Source organism: Ambystoma mexicanum, chromosome 10 (assembly GCF_040938575.1).
Source record: "Ambystoma mexicanum isolate Mex_15411 chromosome 10, UKY_AmexF1_1, whole genome shotgun sequence".
Taxonomy (NCBI): Eukaryota; Metazoa; Chordata; class Amphibia; order Caudata; family Ambystomatidae; genus Ambystoma; species Ambystoma mexicanum.
In genome coordinates this window covers 1,397,292,557-1,397,318,356 of record NC_090932.1, presented here as the reverse complement: position 1 = coordinate 1,397,318,356, position 25,800 = coordinate 1,397,292,557, and the positions used below count along the sequence as shown (strand labels likewise).

At 47.0% G+C, this 25,800-nt stretch overlaps 1 protein-coding gene across 1 annotated transcript in view; it reads left to right on the top strand.

Moving 5' to 3' along the window:
- Positions 1-25,800, top strand: part of LOC138492350 (aldehyde dehydrogenase family 3 member B1-like) — a 980,501-nt gene that overhangs the window by 742,318 nt on the left and 212,383 nt on the right. Inside the window, exons 7-8 of the mRNA XM_069619416.1 lie at positions 8,139-8,525; positions 10,027-10,193. Of these exons, the coding sequence (XP_069475517.1) occupies positions 8,139-8,525; positions 10,027-10,193 (554 nt within the window). The remainder of the gene's footprint in view (positions 1-8,138; positions 8,526-10,026; positions 10,194-25,800) is intronic.

The following is a 25,800-nucleotide window of genomic DNA, read 5'->3' as shown; positions in this document are numbered from 1 at the left end:
ATTATGGATTTTGAAGTACTAGGGGAGGAGACGGGATTACACACGGGCCAGTATATTACAAATCACAGAATGGTGCAGAAAATTAGGAAAACATGGCCTGAAACAGTATTAGAAGAAGAACCAGACGCTATTATGGATGTAATATATGATATAACGGAAGGGGGACATGAAATTTCTAGACTGTACGAGATGATGTCAAAGGTCGGGAAAGAATTAACGCAATTGAGACTAGACAGGAAGGCAAACGTGGGGGCCTCGATAGAGGATGGGATGTGGGAACGGGCCCGGGGATACCACAAGAAGGTTTCTAGGAACGCCAGACTGAAACGGATGCAACTGTAGATCACGCATAGGGCATATGACACTACAAAAAATATCTAGGTTCAATAACGCTGGAAGACAGGCATGCCCCAAACATGATGAGGAAAATGCTGATATGGTACACATGTTTTGGTCATGCCCAGTGATCGAGCGTTTCTGGGGTGAAGTAGCAGAGAGACTGGCGGAAAAAGGGATCACTATTGTCATAGATACGGCCTGGGCCTGCTTGCTAGGGGGGGGTTCCCTAGAGCACAAAAACTTAAACACATCAGTAAACTAAAAGACCTAGCATATGTGCTTGCAAAAAGGAGGATTGCCATGGGGTGGAAGACATGCCACAGGCCACGAGTAGAGGTGTGGTGGAAGGAGTTGCAGAAATGGGCGGAGGCAGAAACCACGGTATGGCAAGAGGCAAGCAATGTAGGGGGAGTGGAGGAGGTGGGAACCCTGATGGCATGGAAATCATTAATAGCGGAATTGTTTGGAACAGCACAAGATCTGTCGGACTCCACGGAAAGTGAGACCCCACCACGTGAGGCAGACACAGTGTGCTTGGAATATATAGGCTCGTAATGGGGGGTGGGATATGGGGAGCAGTGACCGGAATTAAACGATGAACAACTGAACTGTTGATATATGCACTGCGTGTTTGGTTTGTATTGTTGTTGGTTTGAATAAATTAATACAAATTATTTTTAAAAAAAACATATGGGGATAGAGTACCCAGGAGTATTGGGAAGACAACACAGGTAATTATAACCCGGTGGAATGAACTGGGTTTAAATGGATAACAAACAAATTCTGCTGATATTGGACAACATATTAGTTTATGCAGGTACAATGTGAACAAAAAAACCATATTCAATGAACATATAACAAACACCAAAGCAGTGCATGGATTGTGCACTGAACATGTGGTGTAATCGTCGACACTAAGGTCTTTCAGCCCAGAAGTGAGCTGTAGAATGCAGCTTTGTGTGCAGGCCTTCATCAGGACGTATGATGGAGTGAATCGGAGTCCCGGGGTCTCTATCGAAGACTTGTCCAGTACTGGGGTAAGTAAAAGACATCCATCTTGATGTGGATGACAAGCTGGCATGTGACTAGCCAGTGTGGAAACAGGTAAATACCTCATGCGGTAAAGACTGTCATCAAAGTATGATGAGGGTAGAGTCACCCACTTCTTAATGTGGCTGCAGCTTGTACAGACGGTCCATGAATGGCGAAATTTGAGTTCTTGTCTGGAGCTGCACGGCTTCGGCGTCTCCAAATGCGAGGACTCCTCGGCAGTCCATGCAGCTCTAGACAAGAACTCAAATTTTCGCCATTCATGGACCGTCTGTACAAGCTGCAGCCACATTAAGAAGTGGGTGACTAGTCAATTTCGCCGCAAGTTGATTGGCACTTCAGCCAAACAACCCAAAAGGTACCTTTCACCACCCCTCCCTCCCCCAACTGCTTGGTCGCTGCTGCTTCCCCTGCAACCCTGCGGTGTCAGATCGCCTCTGCAGGGTCCTTTTTTAGTCATGTTCTTTTTTTTTCGGTCCCCTGCCTCCAATTTTGAGGAAGCAGGGGACACCTGTGCAATCCCCAAGCCCAAAAATACTGTACATGGGGAGCGGGTGACACCCACGCAACACATATTCAGTATTTATAAAAATCGATTGAATGGTCCTGGCCGAAATTGGTAAAATTGTTCCATTCAATCGATTTTTATGGGTCAAAATGGGTAGTACCTTGAATAGAAGCGCTCTCCCGACAGGGTTCTGCACGCTCCCAGCACCTTTCACAGGGACAGGCCCTTCAGGGGCCTGCCACTGTAAAATGCGACCCAAAAAATGCATTTTTATCCTGTTTGAGGAACAGAAATGCAAGCGACACAGCAGCGGTTCATAATTTTAAAAGAAATGCATGACAGGGTCAGTAAAGACCCCGTCATGCAGTGGCACCCCCACACCCGTGCTCGTAGGATTGCCTACAATTTCTGCACATTTAAAAGTGCATCTTGCTTGGAAATGTGGGATGCGCTTTTAAATTGGCAGAAACGCCCCATGATTTGCTCAAGGAGGTAAAGGCCATCTGAAAGGACACACATATCAAATGTGCCCATTCAGGTGTCCTTTGTGGATTGGGATGCTCTTTTTTTGGGCGCAAGTGATGAGATGTGTTAGCGCATTTCATTTTTTGCGTCAAAAAAAAAAAGTTTTGAGAACCTGGCACCCTGAGTATTTTTTTTTAAACAGTAGTTTTTGCACATTTTATTAAAAAAAAAAGCTTTTTTTGCACAAAACGGCAGTTTTCGCAGCATTTTGCGGGATCGCAAAATCGCTATAAACTGGAGGGTCTGCCTAAAGCATAGTGAGAGGCATCTGATTCATCGATGAAACCCTTGTTCTGATCCGGGGTAAGCAGAATGGGTGCCAAGGAAAATTGGGTTTTCAGTTCTCCAAGGGCATGTTCAGCTCCATCAGTCCACTGAAAGACCGCCTCTTTCTTTAGCAAGGCAGTAAGGGGAAGGATGATCCGTGAAAAATGGGTAATTAATTTACGGTAAAAGTTAGCAAATCCCAGGAATCTTTGCAATTCTTTGACCGTTGGTAGCGAAGGCCGATTCATGACAACCGATACCTTGGCAAGGTCCATCGACATGCCTTAGGTGGATAGTACGTATCCCAGATAGGTAAATCTGGTAAATCTGTCCTGGTTGAACTCACACTTTTCCAATTTACAGTAGAGCTGATTGTCTTTGAGCAGACTCAATACGACCGGGATGCGTCGTATATATATTCCGACAAGGAGCAGGAGAAGACTAAGATAGACTACAACAGAATGTAATAAGAGATCGGCGAAGACATGATCCATAAATCGCTGAAATGCAGCTAGAGCATTGGATAGTCCAAAGGGCATCACTCTATACTCGTAACGACCGAAGGGTGTTTGGAATGCCGTCTTCCACTCGTCGCCTGCTTTAATGTGGATAAGATGGTAAGCTCAGATATCGAGTTCGGGTGTAAACAGAAGCTCCCTTAACGGCCTCAAGAATGTCAATGATTGGAGGCATTGGGTATCGATCTGGGATAGTGATCTTGTTTAGGCCTCAAATCAATGCAAGGGTGGAGCTCCTCGGTTTTTTTCGGAATAAAGAAGAGTCTCCAGCTGGAGAAGAAAATTCAGTAATGAGTCTCTTTTGCAGATTGGACTGTAGGTACTCTGTCAAAACCCTCTTTTCCTTCTCGGAGAGGATATACATTCTACTGAACGGAATGGGTTGGTCCGGGGGTAATTTGATGACACAATCATCCCTAGAATGTGGGGGTAGGATTCAGTAATTGGAGTGGAAAAGACCTCTTTGTATTCCTGATATGCGCTCCGAAGCCCTTGTATGTGAATAAGTATTGTTGCATTCTGAATATGGGGAATGGATGTGCATAACCTCACCGATCCTGCTGTGAGACAATGCCTTAAACAGTGTTCTGACTGCAAAAACTGAGTACCTGCTGTCCAATTGATGTAAGGGTTGTGTTGATGTAACCAAGGGAGTCCTCAAATGATGGGATAATGGGCTGCTTTGATGTCGAAAGTGATCCTTTCGGTATGGCAAGTGGTTGACATCGGAAGTGGGAGAGTTTGTTCTCTGATCGGTCCAGATGTCAATGGACTGCCATCTACACTTTCTACAGGGGTACTCGCACCCTTAACTGTCCTTGGTATGCCCTTGCTGTCTGCCCATTGGTCATCTATGAAATTACCTGCCGCCCTGCAATCCACCAGTGCCGGTACGTTATGGAGTTCCTTGTCCAAAAGGACGAATTTCACACGCTGAACCACTATAAGTGTTTCTGGGGTCCATTCTAGCCTCAGGGGAACCAACCACGTCTTCCCGGATCGTGGATAACCCTATGACCGGGAATCGGCATCTCCCTGTTTTCTAGGAGGGGCCACTGGGCAATCGCGTACCAGATGTTACTTAGAACCTGTCATGGCCACAGGCCCCAGAACACAAAAACCACACCATATACTGATGGGGGCAATGGGTCACTTGACTCATTTATGTCCCTTTGGGACCCATAAACACAGAGGCACTGGCTGGACTAAGTCCTGGCGCCTTTGGCGACAGGCTCATATAGAGATGTGAGCAGGAACACTTTATTTCAGTGCAGGAGTGCTTTTATTTTACAAGAACTTTCCAGGAGCTGAAAGCCTTTAAACCAGAAGACACCCTCATGTGCTGACTCATCGGGTGTGGCTCTCTAGGCCTGGTCTTCATGTGCTGACTCATAGTGTGTGGCAGACAGGCTGAACCTGGTGGGCGTGGCTTCAGAAGCTCAGCTATATAAGCTACTCCATCCTTAAGGCCGGTGCTTCGCGTTACTGTGCACTCGCGTGCAACGTGGTGCTCACCGCCGCTTGGCCCAGTTTACTTAACTTTAAAACCAGGCGTTCTCCTGCATACTCACCTCCAGGAAACTGGTGCTTCATTTGCAGACTCATCTCCTGACATCCAGTCATCTTGATCCCGACGCCGCAGCACCGCACTCCGCATCCACGAACTCGGACCCTGTGAAGAAGAAGAAGAAAGACAAGGTTAGAACATCTGTCCTAGGGCTGCGCCGCATTTGAACCCCGCGTGCCCCCTAGTTAACAACTTGACAGTTACTGTACTGCTGCAGCTTCGTTCCTCATTCTCTCCAGCTGCCGCCTCGAGCTCCGCAGCTTCTGCCGGGCCGGCAACATCACCTGCAAGGGAAGTAAGCAAAAGAGCAAACATCAAAAGTGGAACGGAAAGCAATACAAGACAACACAACAAAAACAGACGAGGAAAGACCAAGGTAAATGGGAACACTTACCTGAAGTATAGTGGCAAGGGACCAGAGAAGGAACTCGGTCCAGATCATACAAGTGCCCCTGCCAGAAGCAGCAGGACGGTGTGCTCGCCAAAACGAATCAACAGGTGAGCTTTCCAGGGACCGCGCATCCCACGGGTACCACGGTTTGGGAGAAGGGGTCTGGAAGGGGATCAGGCGCACAAGCTAGCATATTCACACCCCCTAGTCTCCACGCAGGAGCAGTCCCGAGCAGCATCACCTATTACCACCAGTCACCACATAAGGGCAGACGGCGAAGTCGGACCCGAGCGACCTCACTCCCGGGAGGGCTGCAACCGTGCCCCAACACCTCCACAGAGACCAGGTGAGCGTAACAGAACCACAGTACCTGCAGGTATGTTCTTCTGGAGACAGAGGCCCACGGGCCCTTCACAACTGCATGGGTTCCTCTGAAACTGCCATTCTAGGGGAGGAGCGAGGCTGTGCTATGGATGGCTTTTATAGGTTTTCCCTTCCTTCTGTCCCTGTGACGTTCTTGCATTCTATAGTCTAACTGCATTACCAATGTTATCATTTCCGCAAGGTTAGCAGAACGAAGTACTCAGGAAATCTCATCCTTAAGTTCCTCTGTTAGTGCTCTGCGAAATGGTGATCTATGCATTATCAGGCCAAGCTGTATCAGCAGCCGATTGCTTAAACCTGGTGATATGTCAGAAGGTCCTGTGACCCTTGTTTGTAATCCAAATGTGTTCTAGTGAGCAGACCGCGATTTCCTGACAACCAAACCTGGCTTTCAGACTGTTCACAAAGGCTGGATGTGAATCCAAAATGGGGTTATTAGTGGTAACTAACGAAGTAGCCCCAGTTAACTGTGAAATCATATGTCCCACTTTGTCTCTGTCGGAAAAAATGTTGCCTTGAAAGCAAACTGTACTGTACATGCCTCTGTGAATTCCTTTAGTTTATGGGGATTGCTGTCAAATTTGCCTCCAGGAAGGGGTCCCGAAGATAACTTCGGGCTTACAGGCAGACAGTTCATATGTTGCCTTAAATAAGCATTCTCTTGTTTTAAACCTTGGACCTCCATAGTCGGAGACTGCACAGCTGACACAAACTGTTGCATCGGGTCAATGGCTTTTTCTTCAAGATGGTATCGCTATCCGTCATCTACAAGGGATCAAAACTACAACTTTCTTATAGCCAGAAGAAATCACTGACCTTAAGTGATGCAACAGCGTGCGGCAAGGGACGAGCCCCTCAAGACCCATTGATTCCACTGCAGTCCAAGATGGATCCTGCTGGACGAAAGACAAGGGCTCCAGGGAAACCCTCTGTGCGAAAACACCCTGGCATGTCGATAGCAGAGCAGGTTTTTGTTGCAGTCCTTGTTCGGGATCACGGTCACCACACAAGAAGCAGAAGGATGATTGGATACTGCTGCTAGGCTGAAGTAGAATGAGAAAATAGAAGTAAGTTTGGGTTCTGAAGATGGTCAACAGTGTAATGGAATTCTAAAGAAAAGAGACATACCGGGAATCTCTTGTGGGGTGCTAGTGGTTCGGGTACGTTTCTGTAATTCTTTGTGGGAGCAAGGGTCGGAAGCGTACTGCTGAAAAGGAAAGGAAGTCATGTGAGTATGTGACTGGGTAGCGGGATGTGTGCCATATGACAATGTTGGGATAAGGAGTTATAACCTACCAAGGTGAGCGTGGCTCGTAGTGGAGATGTAAAGTGCAGGAGCGAGATGACTGAAGAGTCATCCCATAGTTGCTAAAGAGCAAAAGGAGAACCAGTGTGGATTTGATTAAGTACTCGAATAAGGAGAGTAGAACAGGAAAGAGTGTATACTCCCGAAGGAAGACAACGTTGGGGAGTAGCGATGCACCAAACTCCTGTTCAGCATCGCATAAATGCATTGTTGATTATAGCAGTGGGGGGGAGCAAACGGGAGACCAGAGGTATGTGAATACTAGACAACTGCACCACATTCTAGATGCCATCTTGGTAGAAAAAAATAGACTGGTGTGTGGAGCATTGGACGCCATCTTGAGAGGAGTCTGAAGAATCGGACTAATCCTCCGCCATCTGTTACACACAGATTGTTGGCAGAATCTGTACATGACAAAAGTATAAAGTATTTAACCACGAGCAATCCTTGTTGGACATAAATTCCAGGAGGTCTGTTATTGTATTTCTTAGGCTGTGCTTATTCTGTTATCATCCCAATTATTTTCCCATTACGGCTATTAAACATACTTTATAGTTCTCCTTCTGCATTCAAGTGCAAAATATTACAAAGCACATCAAATCCTCTTTAGCCAGATGTTGTATATATGTGTGCTTTTCTGGCGCAGGGCATCTCTATGATCTTGCAGAACTCATAAATACAACATTTGTATACGGTCTGTACTGCTCTTAAGGAACCATTTGATCAAGATATGTTTCAAGCATCAGGTTAGTGTTATCGCTCATGTAAGAGATTACTATGGGACTGAAGATCCTGCTGCTCTGTTGACCTCTTCAGATATACTTCTGTCATTCTACATGTATTTCTTAAATGATATTGGACTACTAAAATAAGTGGCCAGCCCTGACACACATTACAATTTCCCCAAATTGTACCCACAGACGTAAAAGAATGTTTCCATTGCTACTCTTCCAGCAAATCTTCATTCATACCTGTTTCGAAAATAAAACGCACACTTTTAATGTTTAAAATACAGAGTCGACATGTGAGTAGGCCAAGTAGGGTTATCACTTCAAATGCTCATTACATGAAATAGGAATGTATGAAGAGTTAATCTCACTCCTTTGCATAAATTGTTACTGTCGATGTTTAGTAGCGTCGGGACTAAAATTGATGGATGAAGAAATTGATTTTATTTGTTCTTCAAAGACATTGCTTCTTGAGGTTAAAATGGCCATGTTTCACACATACTGACAGCTGTTTAAACACGTGTTGTGCATTAATCTGCTTTTCTGTGACTTTAGGTGACCGTTCCACTGGGAAGATGGTTGCTCAAGCAGCAGCCAAACACCTTACACCAGTCTCTCTAATGTTGGGAGGTAAGAACCCATGTTATGTGGATAAGGACTGCGACATACCCCTGTCAGCAAAGAAGATTGCATGGGCCCGCTTTGTAAACGCAGGCCAGACCTCCCTGGCTCCAGAGTATGTGCTTTGTCATGCAGATGTCGAGGACAAACTTGTGGAGAATCTTCGTTTGTGTGTGGAAGAATTCTATGGAAAAAACCCTCAAGAGTCTCCACATTTTGGACGGATTGTCAGTGTGGAACATTACAAGCATGTGACAGAACTCCTTTCCTGTGGAAATGTTGCTTTTGGGGGACAAACTGAAGAAAGTGACAAATATATAGGTAGGGTGTGATGATGAAGATTTTAAAAAATAATACGAGTACAATGCATATGTTGAACGATGAGTGTATTTTGTTAATTTTTGATGGCTAAATTTTTCCATTGAGTCTCGGTTATTGACTAGTTTCAAAGAAAGCATGAACTACTTAATATGAATTGTCCGTTTACCCATTGACTGGCACCACCACTCGCTCTCCCCCAAGTGCACAAAGCATGCCTCGAAAAAATAGTTTTAGCCATGCATGCCCTTGTATTTGGGGTACACGGAACCCCCCACCCAACTCGTTATTTTGGATAGCCATATGTTTATGTTCTAAGGGCGAAACCGGACTAGTCCATTGGGACTTGAATGTGTGTATATATGTGTATGTATAAGGAAGAACACGTTTTGTGTGGCTCATAACTTACAACTGGTGCTATTTCACAGATCCATACAAAACATTTCCCAAACAATATAGACCCGACTCTTTGACATTTTGTGTGGTTTCATAATGGGGAGTGAAAGGGCTGAACAAATCCTTCAGCAAGGAGAAGATCTAGCCCCAAGTTCATGCTTTTACACCGTGCATGCAGATCATATCTGCCCTGTGGTTCCTTTTTTAAAGCTGCCCAAAAGTAGGCAAACATCGGTGTGATTTCGTAGTGGCCACCTGATTGACTACTTTGGCTTTGGGTCCATAAATACTCTTCCAGGGGTGCCAAGTCTGGGATTTGCGGACCTAGTAAGGGTCAAGCTAGCTGACTAGTTGAAAAACAATCTAGTTGGTTGGGACCTTGAACATGTTTTGAAAGGGCACAATTGTGATTCGCTGACTTTTTCGCAGGGCCTTTCAGACCCTTTACTACCAAACTTTCTAAAAGGTACATTGTAGTCCCCTGACCAACCCTCCGCCCCACTTCAAAACCCTGCACCTCCTGACCCAAGGTTGGGGGGCTCAAACGCAATATACCCACAAAACAGCAAAGATGTTATTCCCATAGGTTTTGTAGACCCATACTTGGCCATACCTGTGGCCTGGCAGAGCAGCATTGCTGCAGGAAAAGTGGACAGTTTCTGCATACCACAGCAGGCCCGTTCCAGTGGCTACTTTGGGAGCTTGGTGAGACGTGAAGCATGTGTGATGCCAGGCCCCAGGCAAAGTAGCCACTGCCCATGCTCATTGGCCCCCACACGCGCAGTGGGCTAACTTATCTACTGTGCTTGACCACAGACCAGGGCCTGTGGCTACTTGGGTGGGCTAGGTGATTGCTACGGAGGGGCCATACATGAGCCACTCAGGACCTATGCCTGAATTGCAAAACACACAGCCCCTCACATCCAAGAGCAGGTAACGCCTTGTAGATGTTTCTATACAGGCCACATAAAACATTCTCGATGAGTGTTTGAATGTATTGCAAAGATGCAAACATGGAGATATGTGATATTTATGATAAATACGTAGGTTTGTAAGCATGCAATTCTCACTGTCTAATGACTGACGTTTTTTCAATTTTTCCTTGCAGCTCCCACGGTGCTACTAGGTGTGCAGGAGAGCGACGCAGTCATGCAGCAGGATATTCTAGGACCAGTTCTTCCCGTGTTAAGTGTTGCTAACCTTGACGAAGCTATAGATTTTATAAATAAGAAAGACCGACCATTGGCGACGTATGTCTACTCCAATAGTTCACAGGTAGGTGGATTGGTGTCATAGTAGAAAAGCCATTGTTTTTAAATGTGATCAACTGTAACGCTCTTAGATGGTCTCTGCACAAAAATGCAGGTAGGTTTTTTAATATTGGAAACTAAAGTTGGGGTTGAGCCATAAGCTACTCCCACACCTATATGTTAAACTCAAGGATTTGTTTTATAGTAATATATTTGTATATTCATGCATTGGCAGGCAAGCAGGAGCTTATGTTAGAAAAAAAGACACAAACCCCATGCCTTTGAAAAATGATTTTCCAAACAACTAACTGGCCCCCTGCGCCACAATCCAGTGTATAACTGTCTTTAATGTTAAAAAGGACAGACACTTGTTGCACATTACAGTTTTAATTATTGTTCTTAAAGGCATAACAGCCGGCACGTGTTTTGACCCAATTAGCAAGGTCTTCCTCATGGCTGTATTCCATAGACCAGTCATCATAAATTACATACATTCTACAAAATACATATGGGTAATGAGACAAACCTTTTCACATAATTTACAAAACACGTCACAATGACACCCATCCAAAGAATAAGTCAACCATTTTTTTTAACACAAATTGAAGACGCTACCCGGGTGTCACATTGGCATAATCAAATTAAATGGTATTCCAAAAAAGAAAAAAACAAGTCCAAGGAGAAAGGAAGACAGGGGGGAGGGGGGGGGGAGAGGAGAAACAAACTGGGAGAAGAAACAATGTTTTGTCAAAAATAAGGGAAAAACGAGGATATTGTGCACACTTGCTTCAAGTAAACAATTCCTAAAAATCCCAATTTCCAAATGTGTCCCCATCACCGCAAGTTATAACATAGGCCATTGTATATCTCTTCCTCATAAATGTGATTGAGTCATGCATCTATTGATGTGTTCCTTCTATTCTCAAAGCAGTCAAGTGATCGATCACTATACATTATGCACAACAGTGTTTCCTTATATAACCATTTACATTTCACTGGTTGGAACTTGTCCCATGATGGAATATATAAACCTACCTTCCAATTCACAATAATATGGATCCTTAGGTTCACTTATCCCTTGTGGGATTCATTTGTAAAGTTCTTGCCTATATCCAGTAAAAGATTGTAAATTTAGTAATTAAATCCTAATTCTCCATCATGCAGTCTGCTATGGATTCGCATGCTCATGAATATTCCCCGTCGCCATGCTGGGAATCCTCGGTAAAAGAAAAAAGTTTATCCTTCACTTTAAAACTATATTTCTCCTCTAAACCAATCCCAGTCCTCTGGGTCATACTGCCCCCATCCAATGACAGTCCTCTCCCTAAGCCCCACCTCTGGTGGCCATCTTCAGAATTTTTCTGCACGCTTCAGTGTTGAGTCCGCAAATTGCTCTCCGAACTAATTTTCCGTTTTTTCATAACATTTTTGCAAAATAGGTAGGTTTTGACCGATTATTATTTATTTATTTTTTTGTTTTTTGTTTTTGCTTAATCTTCGACGAAGGAAAGAGACGGGCAGCTGTACTCCGCCACCAGCACAGATCTTCATCCACTGCTGAATCATCAAAGTTTTGAGGAGGCCCAGTGTTAGGGAGAATTCTCTGTTTAGGCTGAATTTCCTAACCTAGTGAGTCCACCAGCAGCTTTGCTGGATTTCTGGAGTTAGTTTTTTTCTCCTGCCAAGAGTGAGTCTCTTTTCCGCACACTCTTGGACATGATTTGAAGGGTTCCTTTGACTGTTAATGTGTTTTATGGGCTATGGGGTCTTTTACTCCATAGGGTCTCATGTGTTTTTACTATGTGTATTACACGGCACCCTCAGTGCAGTGACACAGGGGTGTCATAGTGATACCCCACCATAGACTCCATACTCTGGGACTGACTACTGTCTCCCAGGGCATGTAACATCACCATTGGCTTTACTAGTCCCAAATTATGAACAGAAACCAGTACAAACCATCATATTGTGAACGTACTGGTCGGGGCAATTCGATTGCCCTGGGGTCTGTTAGTCGAGGGGGCACGTCTCTGTCCCCCCTGATCGAGTTTTGGCTGGTGGCAGTGGATACTACTTTTTATATTCCACCGCAAATATATCTCTATGGGATTTTCTCATTGTTCGAGGCTAATACTTTTTAACATAGCCTCTAACATACCGCCGGTTTATTTATTTAATATTAATTCACTGTTCGGTATTTTCTACCAGAACTCGGTTTTAAAATGGCGTTTGTGTTCGCCTCGGTAACTCCAAACCAAAGGTCGAGCCCTTTGTTCCACTTTTTGGCGGGCTTCTCCACAGAAGCCTCCAAAAGTGGTGCCACTCTGTCTGGGTACCACAGGGGGTGTGGGAGGGGGTTTAGGCACCCTGGACTGTTACCTTGGTAACTCAAGTCACACTCTTGTGTGATTGGCCCAAGTGGTGAGCTGGCCGGCTCACCACTTAGCATGTTTGATTGACAGGTAGGCTGAGTGAATGGGGGTGTGCTGCATAAAAGCAGAGCTTTTGGGACTGGAACTTTAGAAGTCGCCACAGGACCTGAGAATTCGACGAGGGAGAAGCTGAGCCGACCTGCTACGACGACACCACCGGTGGAGCCCTGCGGGACCGACTCGCCACTTCCCGACGACAGAGAAGATCTCCCGGCTGGAGAGTCTTCTTCCCCTGACTGGTGGGCACAACCAGTTTACCTTCTTTTCCTCACATCCCAGGACGTCTTGTGGTCGAATTGCCCGTGCCAAGCACCCCGGCAACCGGATAGCCACTTACCACTGGACCGCAAATAAAAGGACCGCTCCTTTTAGACCTGAGAACTCTGCGGCTGGTTTCTTCTCTGGCAGTGCAAGAGAGTCCTGTCTTCCTCCCTGACGAGATCCTCTCTTCCCCCGGACGAAGCACCGACTTGCATCCGCTGCCAGGAACAACTGCCCCCGCTGGAGTATTCCCACCACTTTAAGGTACCGTGTCCGCCAGGCCTCCCCTTCTAAAGATTGCTACAAGGTAATAATAATCCCTTAACCTTCTGGACTGGGCAGGCCGCCTTGACCATCTAACTGGTCCCTTTCTTTTGGTACAACTCTTTCTGAACCTTTTCGAGACTTTTGTGCACTTTTTAACCGTGTGACCTTGGACACATTTCGTTCGAATCCTCTTAAAGTGGATGCGGCTTTCTGAACTCTAAATTCACGGTTTGACTCTACCTTCCTCTCCTACTGTGTTCTTTTGAAAGTGTTGGGATCTGTTTCAATTTATGCTCTGCCTTTCTCTCTCTTTTAAACCAAATTATTAGAGTGCCATCTACGTTAAGCGCTCACTGCTGTCTGAAAATAAGTGGGGCTTTACTTAAGACTTGTCTAATATTCTTTTAAGGGAGTGTATATCTTTTAGTGACCGTGTTTTTGAACTGCTTAATCTTAGTGCCTGTGTGTTTTATTAGATGTGGTTTTAAATAAATAATTATATCTTTTACACCAAGCTCTGGTCAGTGTTCGCTTGTTCTACTGTGTTCTTTTGATCTATTGTGAATACTCTGTATACTGCCTAACTCTTCTTGAGGGAAGTCTGACTGTTCAGCCACAGCTACCAAGTGAATCTGTGTGGTACAGACTGCTACCAAGTGGGTTTACTGCCAAACACCTGTAGTCTTAAATCTTTTGCAGTGGTCCCAGAGGGAACTGCACAGGTTTCTGCCTAACACCCGGCCATGCGGCCTACTTTGCGCACTTTCAGCATGGCTGAGGAGAAAGAGGAAGGCTGGAGCCTCTTCAGCCTCTGTATGAAGTGTGGGTTAAGAAACGTCTTCATAGAAGATCGACACCATAAATGCTTGTACTGCCTGCATCTGGAACTGCAATGAGGGATCTGAGCTGTGCCGTGGTTTTTTGAAGAAAACCAAGAAGGACCGTTTCAGCAGACTGTCAGTGTTTCTCAAGTCGAGCAAGGCCTCTGACGCAGCCTCGGGGCAGGGTCAAGCCTCATCCAGGACCAGCCGGTCCGAGGAGAGTTCTCCCTCTGGGAGGAAGCTGAGATTCTTTGAGGACACCCTGCGTGCAGGTTTCCAAGAGAAGGCCAGGCTCTGCAACGCTATCTCTGCTGGGTTCGCTGCTGTTGCGGGTCCCGAGTTGGGCAAGAGATTACCATCATCCTCCATTGTGAGCCTGCAGATGACCGGAGCGTCTTCGAAGAGAATGTTGCTAACCCCGTCCAAACTCTGGGTCCTCGGATCGTCTAACGGAAAAGTCCAGGGAGGACTCGTCAAAGCCAGATAAGGCTTCAACCAAGGCCTAGTCAACGGAGTCGACTACGGCACTGTGGACGAAGACCGCCACAAGCACTTTGTCGTCTAAGACTATGACGTCCACTGCAGCTCTGAAAGAGAGCGGCTCCAGGAAAGAAGTGGGTGTCCTTGCCCCCAACCGGCTCCAGGGAGAGACAAGGTGGCCGCTCTGACCGAACAGCCTCCTGAGAGGGAGAGGGAAGCTGTCCCACCTGTGGTTGGAGGCTCCCAGGTATGTGGCCTGGCAGGCTATTGAGGATAGACTGGAGAAGATCTACTCCAGTACCGACATGGACAATGATCCTCACGAGGGATGCTGTTCAGATCACAGGGGTGGGGGGGGAGAACCCCTCAGTCCCTGGTGCAGAAGAGATGCATTAGCCCGGACCAGACTCTGTTGGCTCAGTTTACCCCTAGACCTAGGGACGTGTCTCTGGAAAGATGATCCACCCTGCACACTGAAATCCAACTAAGGCTGCCGCAATTGGGGCCGGTACCTACAGAACCTCTAAGGGTAAACTCCAGGGAGGGTGCGGGTCCACCGCATCATCTGACCCCTCCGCCACCACCACCTTGTCACGACAAGGCTCCTACCAGAGCTCCGGATCCACACAGGGGCACAGCTACCACGGCTACTGGTACAGCAGATGACTATTTAATCGCAATGAATGGGGAGACTCTGCATGTAGACGAGCCACATAGGGCCTCCCCTCTGGACGAATTTGGATCTTTTCATTATGTCATCTCCAGGGCTTCAGAACTGTTTCACTTAGTCCCCGAGGAGACGAAGGAGGGCTTCCTGTACCAACAACTTGGGTCGAGGAGGAAGACAATCATGTCTCTTCATTTCCTGGACGATATCTGGGAAGAGGGCCTAACGCTTATGAAGAATCCAACTACAGCCCTGGCGAAACGGGACGGCTTGGAAAAGAAGTACAGGTTACCTGACTCAGCGCCCAGGTGCCTAAGATCTCAGATTCGGTGGTCTTGGCCGCAGCTAGGAAACACTTGGCGAACCAGTCTACGGCAGCCATGGTACCTCCGGACCAGGAGGGGAAGAAGCTGGATGCAATAGGCAAGAGGATAACTTACACAGCAGCCTCTACCAACAAGGCAGCAAACTTCCTAGCTATTTTGTCCCGTTATGAACGGGACCTCTGGTAGAAGCTGGGCCCTATCCTGGACTTCCGATGGTCGAGGCGCCGGAACTCTGTCGGGATGGTGAATTGGCCTCTGATCACGGCATCACAGTGGCGGCGGGTATCGCAGACACAGGGTTTTGCCTGTTAGGGAACAGGGTGTGTCTGCGCCGTCAGTGTTGGTTGAAGGCTACTAACTTCCGCCAGGACGTTCAGACAAAGATGCTGGATATGCCGTTTGACTGGAAAAACCTCTTCGAAAGGCAGTCGACGAATCTTTGCAGGCGATAGACTGACACAGAGACGGCAGGTTGCCTGGGAACCTTGCAGCAGCGACAGTCCTCGTCCTTTCACTCCTCCAGAGGAAAGCCACGAAGATATTCACAGGGTTATGGTAGCCCTTACAGGCAGCCCTCGCGCTCTTCCACTCAAGCGTACAGGGGGCGCGCTCAAGGCAGCAGAGGTCAGCGGCGGTGCCATCCACAAGGCATAACACCTCCCCCCCGCCCCCAAGCAGGCCGTGGCCCGAATCCACTTACCCACCAGAGTGGAAAGCCGGCTGGCAAAGGTTTTTTTTTTTTTTTAATTTGTATATTAGTTTCCAGGTTTTATGAATAACAAATGCATACTAAAGAGAAGCTAGAGTTGATGAAGAGGCAGTGGCAAGGGACCATAATAGGGGCCACATACCGTTCAAACTGCTACAAGAGCTAAAAGAGGATGGGAGAAATGGTGTTGGTGTAGTGGGTAACAAAATTGTCAACCTGATTAATGTGTGCCGCACCCTATTTCAGAAGTCTATATACCACGGTTAGCCCATACATGGAAGGGGCAGTCATAATAGGGGGGACCTTAATTGCCCACTGGACCCCAAGATGGATAGGTCAGATAATAAAACAAACGGGCCCAACCCGTCAGCAAAGGCCCTGATCACACTTATGCGAGAACTCCAGCTCACTGATATTTGGAGGAGGCTTCACCCCAACACTAGGGGGGTATTCACATTATGTGGCCCCATACGATTTATACACCAGGCTAGACTATATGGTAGTGTCAAGTTCTTCGGTGGCGGAGTTCAAAGAGGCAGAGTACAAGGCAGCAATACTATCGGACCATACACCTCTGTTGGTGACATGGCAGATCTCGCCTCCTAGGCCTAGGATTCCGACGTGGAAACTCTGCGCAGAAGAACTGAAGGACACCATGTTTAGGGAGGACCTCAGGCAAGCAATACAAGAATACTTTGAACTTAACACTGGAAGTGTTGCATCAGCAGGCACACTCTGGGAAGCATTTAAGGTAGTAATAAAGGGGGTGGCGATAGCAAAGTCGACTGTGCTGCTATAAGGTATAGTGGCAGATTTACAAACTACAGAAAAGGAGATTGAGACTAAAATACAAGTAGGCCCAGACTCCCCGGGGAAAACTGAAGTGATACGGCACCTGGCCGACAAATGCAGAGCCTCCTGGGAGAGATTATGTAACCTTAACTACAAGAAATATATAGAGAGACAATATGAACAAGGGGATAAACCAGGCAGATTATTAGCCTGGTTGTGTAAAAACGAGGCCCCGAGACAGGTGATCCGGGAGATGCGCCGCAAAGGCGGCACCCTCGAGAACACCCCAGAAGGAGTAGACGAGTGCTTCCGGAGCTACTATCGCAAGTTGTACACTGATAAAACAGACGCAGAAGACATTGACATAAACTAAGTGCTGGAAGATATCATCCTAACCAGGCTAGAAGTATCTGATAGGGAAAGGCTTGAGGCGCCAAAGGAATTGGAGGAGCTGGAATTTGTAATCCGGAACCTGCCCACTAATAAGGCGCCAGGAGCCGATGGCCTCCCTAGTGAAGTTTATAAGACCTACATGGCAGACCTGCTACCACCATTGTTGGCTATGTTGAAGGAGGCATTTGAACAGGGCAAGCTGCCAGAGACTCGTAAGTGAAGCGGTCATCATTCCACTCCTCAAGCCGGGCAAAATAGACACAGATTGTGGATCCTACAGACCGCTGTCAATGTTAAATCAGGATAGTAAGATCCTCACTGCAGTGATGGCAAATAGATTACAACCATTGATAAGTACTCTAATGCACCATGACCAGACAGGCTAAGTCCCCCAGCGGAGCATCACTGATAACCTTCGGAGATTGCACCATGTAATAGACCAGACAGCAGGAAGCTCCCAAGAACAAGCAATGGTTTCATTAAATGCAGTCAAGGCTTTTGATTCCGTTAAATGGGCCTGGTTATTGTCGGTCCTGAAGAAGTTTGGGATGGGACCAGTGTATCTTCGATGGGTGCAATTATTGTACAGTTCGCCGATTGCTAGAGTTAGGACGGGGTCTGTGACATCAGAAAGGTGGACACTAAGCAGAGGAACTAGACAGGGCTGCCCTTGGTCCCCGATGCTGTTCATATTAGCATTGGAGCCTCTGGCTGCATATCTTAGATACCAATAGCGGGAGGTGGGCATCACAACGAAAAGCGGACAGCACCTCATATCATTGTATGCTGATGACATGTTGCTGTACCTAAGTTACCCTGAAGAAAATCTACAATATATACTAGAAGTATTAGACCGTTATGCACTGATATCGGGCATAACGGTAAATCCACGGAAGTCCATGATATTCCCACTAGGGAGATATAAAGGAATACCCCTAGATAGGTTGCCGGTGTTACAGATAGAATGGGCGGTAGATACCTTCAGATACCTGGGTAAAAATGTGTATCACAATGTAGGAGATGAACATAAGAATACGGAGCGGGCAATTGTAGGGATACAACGCAGTATGACATTTTGGATGAAGCTGCCCCTAACCATGATTGGGAGAACGGCTTTGCTCAAAATGATAGTATTACCCAGGCTGTTTCACATCCACAGCATGTGCAGAGGTTTCATTTGGCATAATACTAGAAACCGAGTAGCCCTATGGAAATTATAAAACCCATATGATCGGGCAGGTATCAAACTACCCAACTTAGAGTTGTATTACCTAGCGGGGCAATTGCAATACGTGGCTAGATGGCTCTCCGAAGATACCACTTCGGAGTCCAGTCTGCTGAGGGCGGAATGTGCACCATATTTCCTAAACGAGTGGATGTGGATAACGGAACCCCTGGAGAGTAAGAGAGTGGCGCTGCGAACTCTGGGCAGGAAGATCTGGCATAGGACATGTGTCACGCTGGGGAACCGGATGCCATGCTCCCCGCAGATCCCCCCTGGTGACATTAAAGGGGACAGATGACCTACTTAGACGGGCTATAAGGGAACACTGGGAGCCGGTGGGGGGTGACAACAGTAGGAGATGTCGCAAGGAGAGGGTAGAATAGAGTTTGATAGCTTGTGCGAAAGCACAGGCCTACACAAGGGGAAAATCACGTATGCAAGGGTAATAGCTATGCTAATGAAGATATGGTCAGAAGAAGAACTGACCCAGCAGCCAGATGAAGCTATAGAAATGTTCCATTTGGTGTCAGAAAGGGACACAAGGCCGCCAGAATCTACGAAATACTACTGTCCAAAGTGGGTAAGGAGGCAGTTCAGACTAGACGGGACTGGGAAGAGGAAAGCGGGGAACAATGAGCGACGGGCTATGGGAAAGGGTGCAAGTGTATCACCAAAAAGTGTCGAGAAATGCCTGATTACAACAGATACAATTGTACATAACCCACAGAGCATATATGACCCCCGGAAGAATCACTAATTTTGTAAATGCAGCCCCACAGCGATGCCCGAAATGTGGGGAAGAAAAAGCTGGGATGGTGCACATGTTCTGGGCCTGCCCCAAAATCACGTGATACTGGCAGGAAATTGCGGATCATTTGGCATCCATGGGGATAGTATTGGTGATAGACTCCTTGTAGGCATGCATGGTAGGGGGTTTCCTGAGACCACGCAAACTCGAGCATGTGTGCAAACTCAAAGATCTTGCCTATATTTTAGCAAAAAGGAGGATAGCCATGGGATGGAAAGCTCAGACGAGACTCAATATAGACACCTGGTGAAGGAACCTCCTGCAGTGGGCCGAGGCTGAAACGGTAGTGTGGAGGGAAGCAGCATGTAGAGGTGGGGAAGAGGAAACCGAATCATTGATGGCGTGGCAACACCTGATTGCATCCCTGACGGGCCTGGGACCCGAAGAACTAGATACGGATAGCTCCCTGGACAATTGTGGATTAGTGAACGGTGCTGGTCCTTGTGTGTCGACTTTGGAGTGGGGGGAGGAAGGGGGGGTTGGGGTTTGAGTAGTTTATGCATCATGTTGAGGTGCACTATTTGAAGTTTGTTATGAAACCAATAAAATATATTTGAAAAAAATAAAAAATAACAAATACATAGCATTGTGAAATATCTCGGTGTCCTCGCTATCCCTCTCCCGACACACCCCACTACCTAGCCCCAACGTTGTCTAAACAGGCACATGCTACATAAACTGGTCACAGGTGATTAATGTCTAGTCTTTCTACGCAGTGGGCAGACCTTGAGGTCATTGTATGTCTGGTAGTGATTTCTTTACCGAGGGCCCTACACATCTGGTGCTGCTCAAATGTTCACTGGGGGATCTGGCTTCAAGTTGGGATATCATCTGGAGAGATGAATAGCTCTTGTAGTATCACATTCCAGGTCATTGTCTATGGAACTTTCCCTTCTTCCGGTTCTTAATGCCTCCTGCCAGACCGTAGTCACTCTAGATCTTTCCACCATGCCTCGATGCTCCGTTCCTCCGCAGACTTCCACCCCATTGCTATCTGCCGCTTGGCGAGTGCCCATGCCAAACCAATCATTTTTGCCATTGCTTTGCCTGCTGGCAAAGTTGGTCAACAGATGGGAAAAGATCACCACGGACAGATGGGTGCTGGACACATCTCAGACAGGGGCACACCTTGGGGTTCCAAGTGTCTTTTTATTCCTCCGATTCAGCGACAAGAAGTAAACGGTCCGCAGCTTCTTCTGCAGGAGTCGCGGTCCATGTTATAGAAAGGGGCAATGGCGCCTGTCCCCCGGTGGCTCTGGAGTATATTCCAGATACTTTCTAGTTCGAAAGAAGACAGGGGGGTTGGAGGCTGATTCTGGATCTACGTCATCTCAACAAGTACTTGGTCTCAAAGGTTCCGGATGGTCACGTTGCAGCACGTGCTCGGCCAGCTGGAGCAAGGAGATTTTGTGACATTGTTGGACCTGGAGGATGCCTATTTCCTCATCCCCATTCACAAAACGCACTGCAAGTTCCTGCGCTTCGGGGTTCAGGGTCAGCGCTTCGGGGTTCAGGGTCAGCACTACCAGTTCAAGGCTCTGCCCTTCGGCCTGATGTTGGCCCGAGGGTTTACAAAGTGCCTGGCTCTGGTGGCGACACATCTTCATCTGCAGGGCATTCATGTTATACCTCTACCTGACAGAGCTGGGGTTCTCCATAAACTATCCAAAGTCTTGCTTGAAGCCATCTCAGGATGCTGTAGTCCTCGGTACACCGCTCAACATGGTGACATGCATGGCTTCTCCCTAGGAGGAAAGGGTGAAAAACATACAAGGCAAAGTGCAGCGCTTGTCATCGGCCTAGGCAGCAAAGGTTCGATCCATCAAGTCACTTCTGGGCCTGTCCTCCTGCATAACTGGACATGAGACCTCTCCAGGAGTTCCTGGATGTGAGGTGGGTGCAAGTATTGGGGAACCTTAGGGACAAGATATCTCAACAAAGAGTTCCGTGGGGCGATACGGTGGTGGGATGTTCAGCAGCATCTCGTCCAGGGAGCTCAGTTTCAGGTACCTCCTTATCAAGAGATGGTCACCATGGGAGCCCATCACGGACAGTTGCACGCCAGATGCCTCTGGCAACCGGAGGTAAAGGACCTACAAATAAACATCCTGGAACTCCAGGCTGTATTCCGGGCCCTCAAGTCTTTTCTGCCATCATTGAAAGACAAGGTGGTGAGGATCTTCACGGACAACACCACAACCATGTTCTGCATCCAGAAGCAAGGGGGACCCTGTCTCTGGCACTCTCCAAAGAGGCCCAGGACTTGTGGCAGTGGGCAATTTGTCAAGGCATGTTCCTCGTTCTGGTTCACCTGGCGGGAGTCGAGAACACCATTGCAGACTTGTTCAGCAGGGAACTGCGTTCTTGCCACAAGTGGGAGCTTCGCCAGGACCAGGTGGACCTGCTGTTGGACAAATGGGGACTACCCCAAATCGATATCTTCTCAGCGGTGGCGAATGGAAAGTGCCAGAGGTTCACCAGCAGGTTCCCCTCAAACGAGGAGCTTGGGTGACATGTTCTCGTTCCCGTGGGAGGGTCTGTTCCTATACGCTTTACCCCCATTTCCACTACTTCTATGTGTGATCAACACATTCAGACAGTGCCACTGCAGGATGATACTCGTCGCCCTGGTGTGGTCGTGGCAGATCTGATATCTGGGCTTAATACGCCGGTCAGTGGTTTAGTCCATCAGGCTATCGCTGTCCCCGGACCTTCTCGCCTGAGAAGGGGGGGGGGAGTGCGATTCTGCATCACACCCAGGGTCTCTGAACCTGAGGGCATGACTCCTGCAGCCCTACAGTTTGGAGGTTATACTTTACCCGCTGAATGTAAGGACATACTGGCCACAGGCTCGTCAATGTTGAGGTGCTACGGAGATCAATGGAAATGCTTCTCAGTGCGGTGCCGGACTCAGAAGATTACCCCTCTGCAGGTCTTGGCTCTGCAACATCTGCCATACTTGCTTTCCTTGCCTAAAGCTGGACTGGCTCATTCCTCTATCAAGGTGCATCTCGCAGCCATAGCCAGGTACACCAGGTCTCTGGGCAGACCTTCTCTGTGGTCTCACGGGCTTGTCAAGGAGTTCCTTAAGGGGCTCTTCAGGACTTTACCGCCTTTTTAGGCTCCTGCCCCGGCTTAGGAGCTCAATGTTGTGCCCATGGGAGCGCCCTTCGAACAGATGCATCAGGCTCTGCTCAAGTTTCTCTCATGGAAGACACTTTCCTCGTGGCGGGTCGGGGCGATTCAGGACCGGTCTTGCAAGCAGCCTTACTTGCCTTTCTACGCTTCAAGGGTGTGGTTCTACCTACACACCTTACCTTTATGCCAAAGGTACCGTTGGAATTCCACCTCAACAAACCTTTGGTGTTGACTGCGTTCTTTCTGAATCCGTCGTTGCCGGCGGAGAGGGCCTTGCATTAGCTGGACATTGTTTGTGCCTTGAAATTCAATGTGGCACGTACAAAGGATTTTCTTAAGACTGCAGTTGTTCAACTTTGGACCTGGAAATCAGGGAAAGGCCTTGGCAAAGGCATCCATCTCCAGGTGGCTCTCTGGCTGCATAATGCACTGTCATCGACTGGCTAGCAGGCAGATGCTAAGCCGTCTGAGAGCTCACTCCACCAGAGCCATCGCAGCTACGATGGCGTTTCTCTGGTGTGTCCATGCTCGATATCTGCAGGGCTGCTACGTGGAGGTCCACACACCTTCACGAGGTTCGACTGCGTCGGCAGGGATTCCAGGGAGGAGTCCCGAGTTGGCCTAGCGGTGCTATGCAACCTGTATGAGGCGAGTCTGTTCCAGAGGTGAGCGTTTATTGCTTCTGTTGAGCCGTGCCACTTCCTGTGGTTGTGTATATGTACTGCTGTGTAATCGTTATTCATGAGCATGTTAATCCATGCCAGACCCCATGCTGGAGAAGGTATAAGTTACTTAGCTGTAACTATTGTTCTCCATCATGGGTCTGGCATGGATACACATGAAAACCCTCCCTCCTTCCCCTCTGTGGCTTTTCTTGGTACATTTTGCCATTATGCGTGCTTACCAAATCTGAAGATGGCCACATGGGGTGGGGCTTAGACAGAGGACTGTCATTGGATGGGGGCAGTCTGACCCATAGGACAGCGATTGGTTTACAGGAGAAATGGTTTTTAAAGTGAAGGAGAAACAGTTTTATCTTTTATGGAGGATTCCCAGCCTTGACGACAGGGAATATTCATGAGCATGTGACTCCATGCCAGACCCATGCGGGAGAACAATAGTTACTCTTGTAAGTAACTTAAACCTTCTCTGATGTGTAGCACCCTTCCTTAATTGTGATTGGTTATATTAAATTCAATTTAACATACCTTGTGCTATTCACTGTCTCACAAATCGTGTATGCCGATTTGTCTTTGCTTACTATATATATAAAGTCCCAATAGATCCACTGCTGTAACTTTTAATTTGGAGTGTCCGCACATCCTCCATAATCAATCCAATATGGTATTCCTCTGATTCTTCTGGTACTACTGTAAAATATAAAGATTGGAATTATTTTCTATTCGATTAGTTTTTGGTGGTTATTCCTTGTATGGTTTAGATGGAATATTATTCTATTGGTATCCCACGTAAGCTCTCTAGATTGATATTCACACGTTTTGGAAAAAAGTTTACTTAACACAAAAATGCGGGTAACGTCAATGGCGTGGTCTGCGTGTTTCAGCTCGACGGCCATTTTGTATTTGATATTTATGTACTTGAAGCAGGTGTGCATAATATTTAGTTCCTTTTTTCCGTATTTTTAACAAATAGTTTTCTTCTCTCCATTTGTTTGCTCCCTTGTGGCGCAGGGGACCAGTTTGTTTGGAATTTGTTTATTTTTTATTGTTTGCCATGGAGAATTGTTTTCCCTCTGACAATGGTGCACCTTTCGTTGCTGCTTTACGAGATTGAAAGTACTTTAATGCTCTTGTTTGGTCCATTTTGTAGTTTGGAGGATTGATTTACTGTTAGTAAGCAAAGTAGTTTGCTTTGCATTTTGGCTTGTTACCACAGTACTCCAACTACCCCTGGACCTTTTGTAGGTTGTATACATTTTATTTAAAATATATTTACACATTGCCCTTTATATTCATACAAAAATTAGTATGCAAGAATTTGAAATGCAAAATGTTAAGTCAATAGTCACAAACTGATGTCCTGACCATCATGTGATCCGCATTGTGTAATAAAACGCAATATGTAAAAATCCAGTGGTGAACATTTTGAGCTGAATAACTTAAAATAATGTCTTGAAGCAGTCGTACAGAATTGTATTGTTCTGCATGTGTCTGAGATTAAGTTGACATGAACGGTACCCTCCTCGGTACCCTCCTCTCATTGGGCTGACCTCTGACCCTTTCTGGGCCCTGTAGGGTTCTTATATTGCTACAGTCAATACTGCTGTTTTCTTCACATTGTAGATCATCTCAAGTGTTGGGTTTCAGTTAAACCAATTGGAGCCCCCATGCTTAGCTAGCCTGACCTAAAACCGACTCCCAAACTCACTGATGAACCTGCCATTCTTCAGTAGAATCTGAAGCATCCAGCACTGTAAATGCCTGTCCCCAGTCTTTTAGACCCTGATCTTGTAGCTGGTTCTGCGTTCGGACATCCACTGGATCCAGGAGCGATGGGGCTTTTGAGTCTTCCCCCACCCCTTTCTACTGTTCCCCATTTAACCAGAGTGGTCATTGGTCTCCCCACGCAACCTGCTCCTGCTTGTTGAACCTTGGACTGGGAACTGGGGGTAGAGGAGGTCATTTCTGTTCCATCCATGATTTTCATTTGAAGTGACATCTGTGGGTTAAACCGTGGCTGTATCACAAACTTTCTTTTGTTGTCTCCTTAGGTCATTTCACTGAGATGGGTTCTTTAACAGCCCATCACTGTGAAATATGCTTCTAGCAACCAATGGATTGCTGAGGAGCCTGTCATACATTTAGTGCTGGGAGCGCGCTCCCGACACTAATGTATGCAAGGGGGCATCTTTGTGCTCCAGTCCAACCCCTCCGGAAATGTGTGAATAAAATGACATGAGCATTTCTGAAAGCAGCGCAAATTTATTTATTTGTATGTGTAGAGCGCACTACAGCCCACAGGCATCGAGACGTTATAACAGTGCTTAAGAAGGCTTGTTTAAGGGTTACAGTGAAGGCCGCCCAGGTAGCTAAACTTGGAGAAAGGTACAATGCATAATACAAGGTTACACACAGACTTAGAGCATGATACATTGCATGGCATGCGGTTGCAAAATACAGAGAAGGGGGGGAACAACCAGTTGATAGGTAACGTACACCAGGGGTATTTAGGACTTTGCTAGCCCATACAAAGAGACTAGTTTTGATGGTCTTGCAGAAGGCTGCATGGGAGTCAATTGTCCTAATATGAGTCCTAATATGAGTGGGGAGGGCGTTCCAGTGGGTGGCTGCCA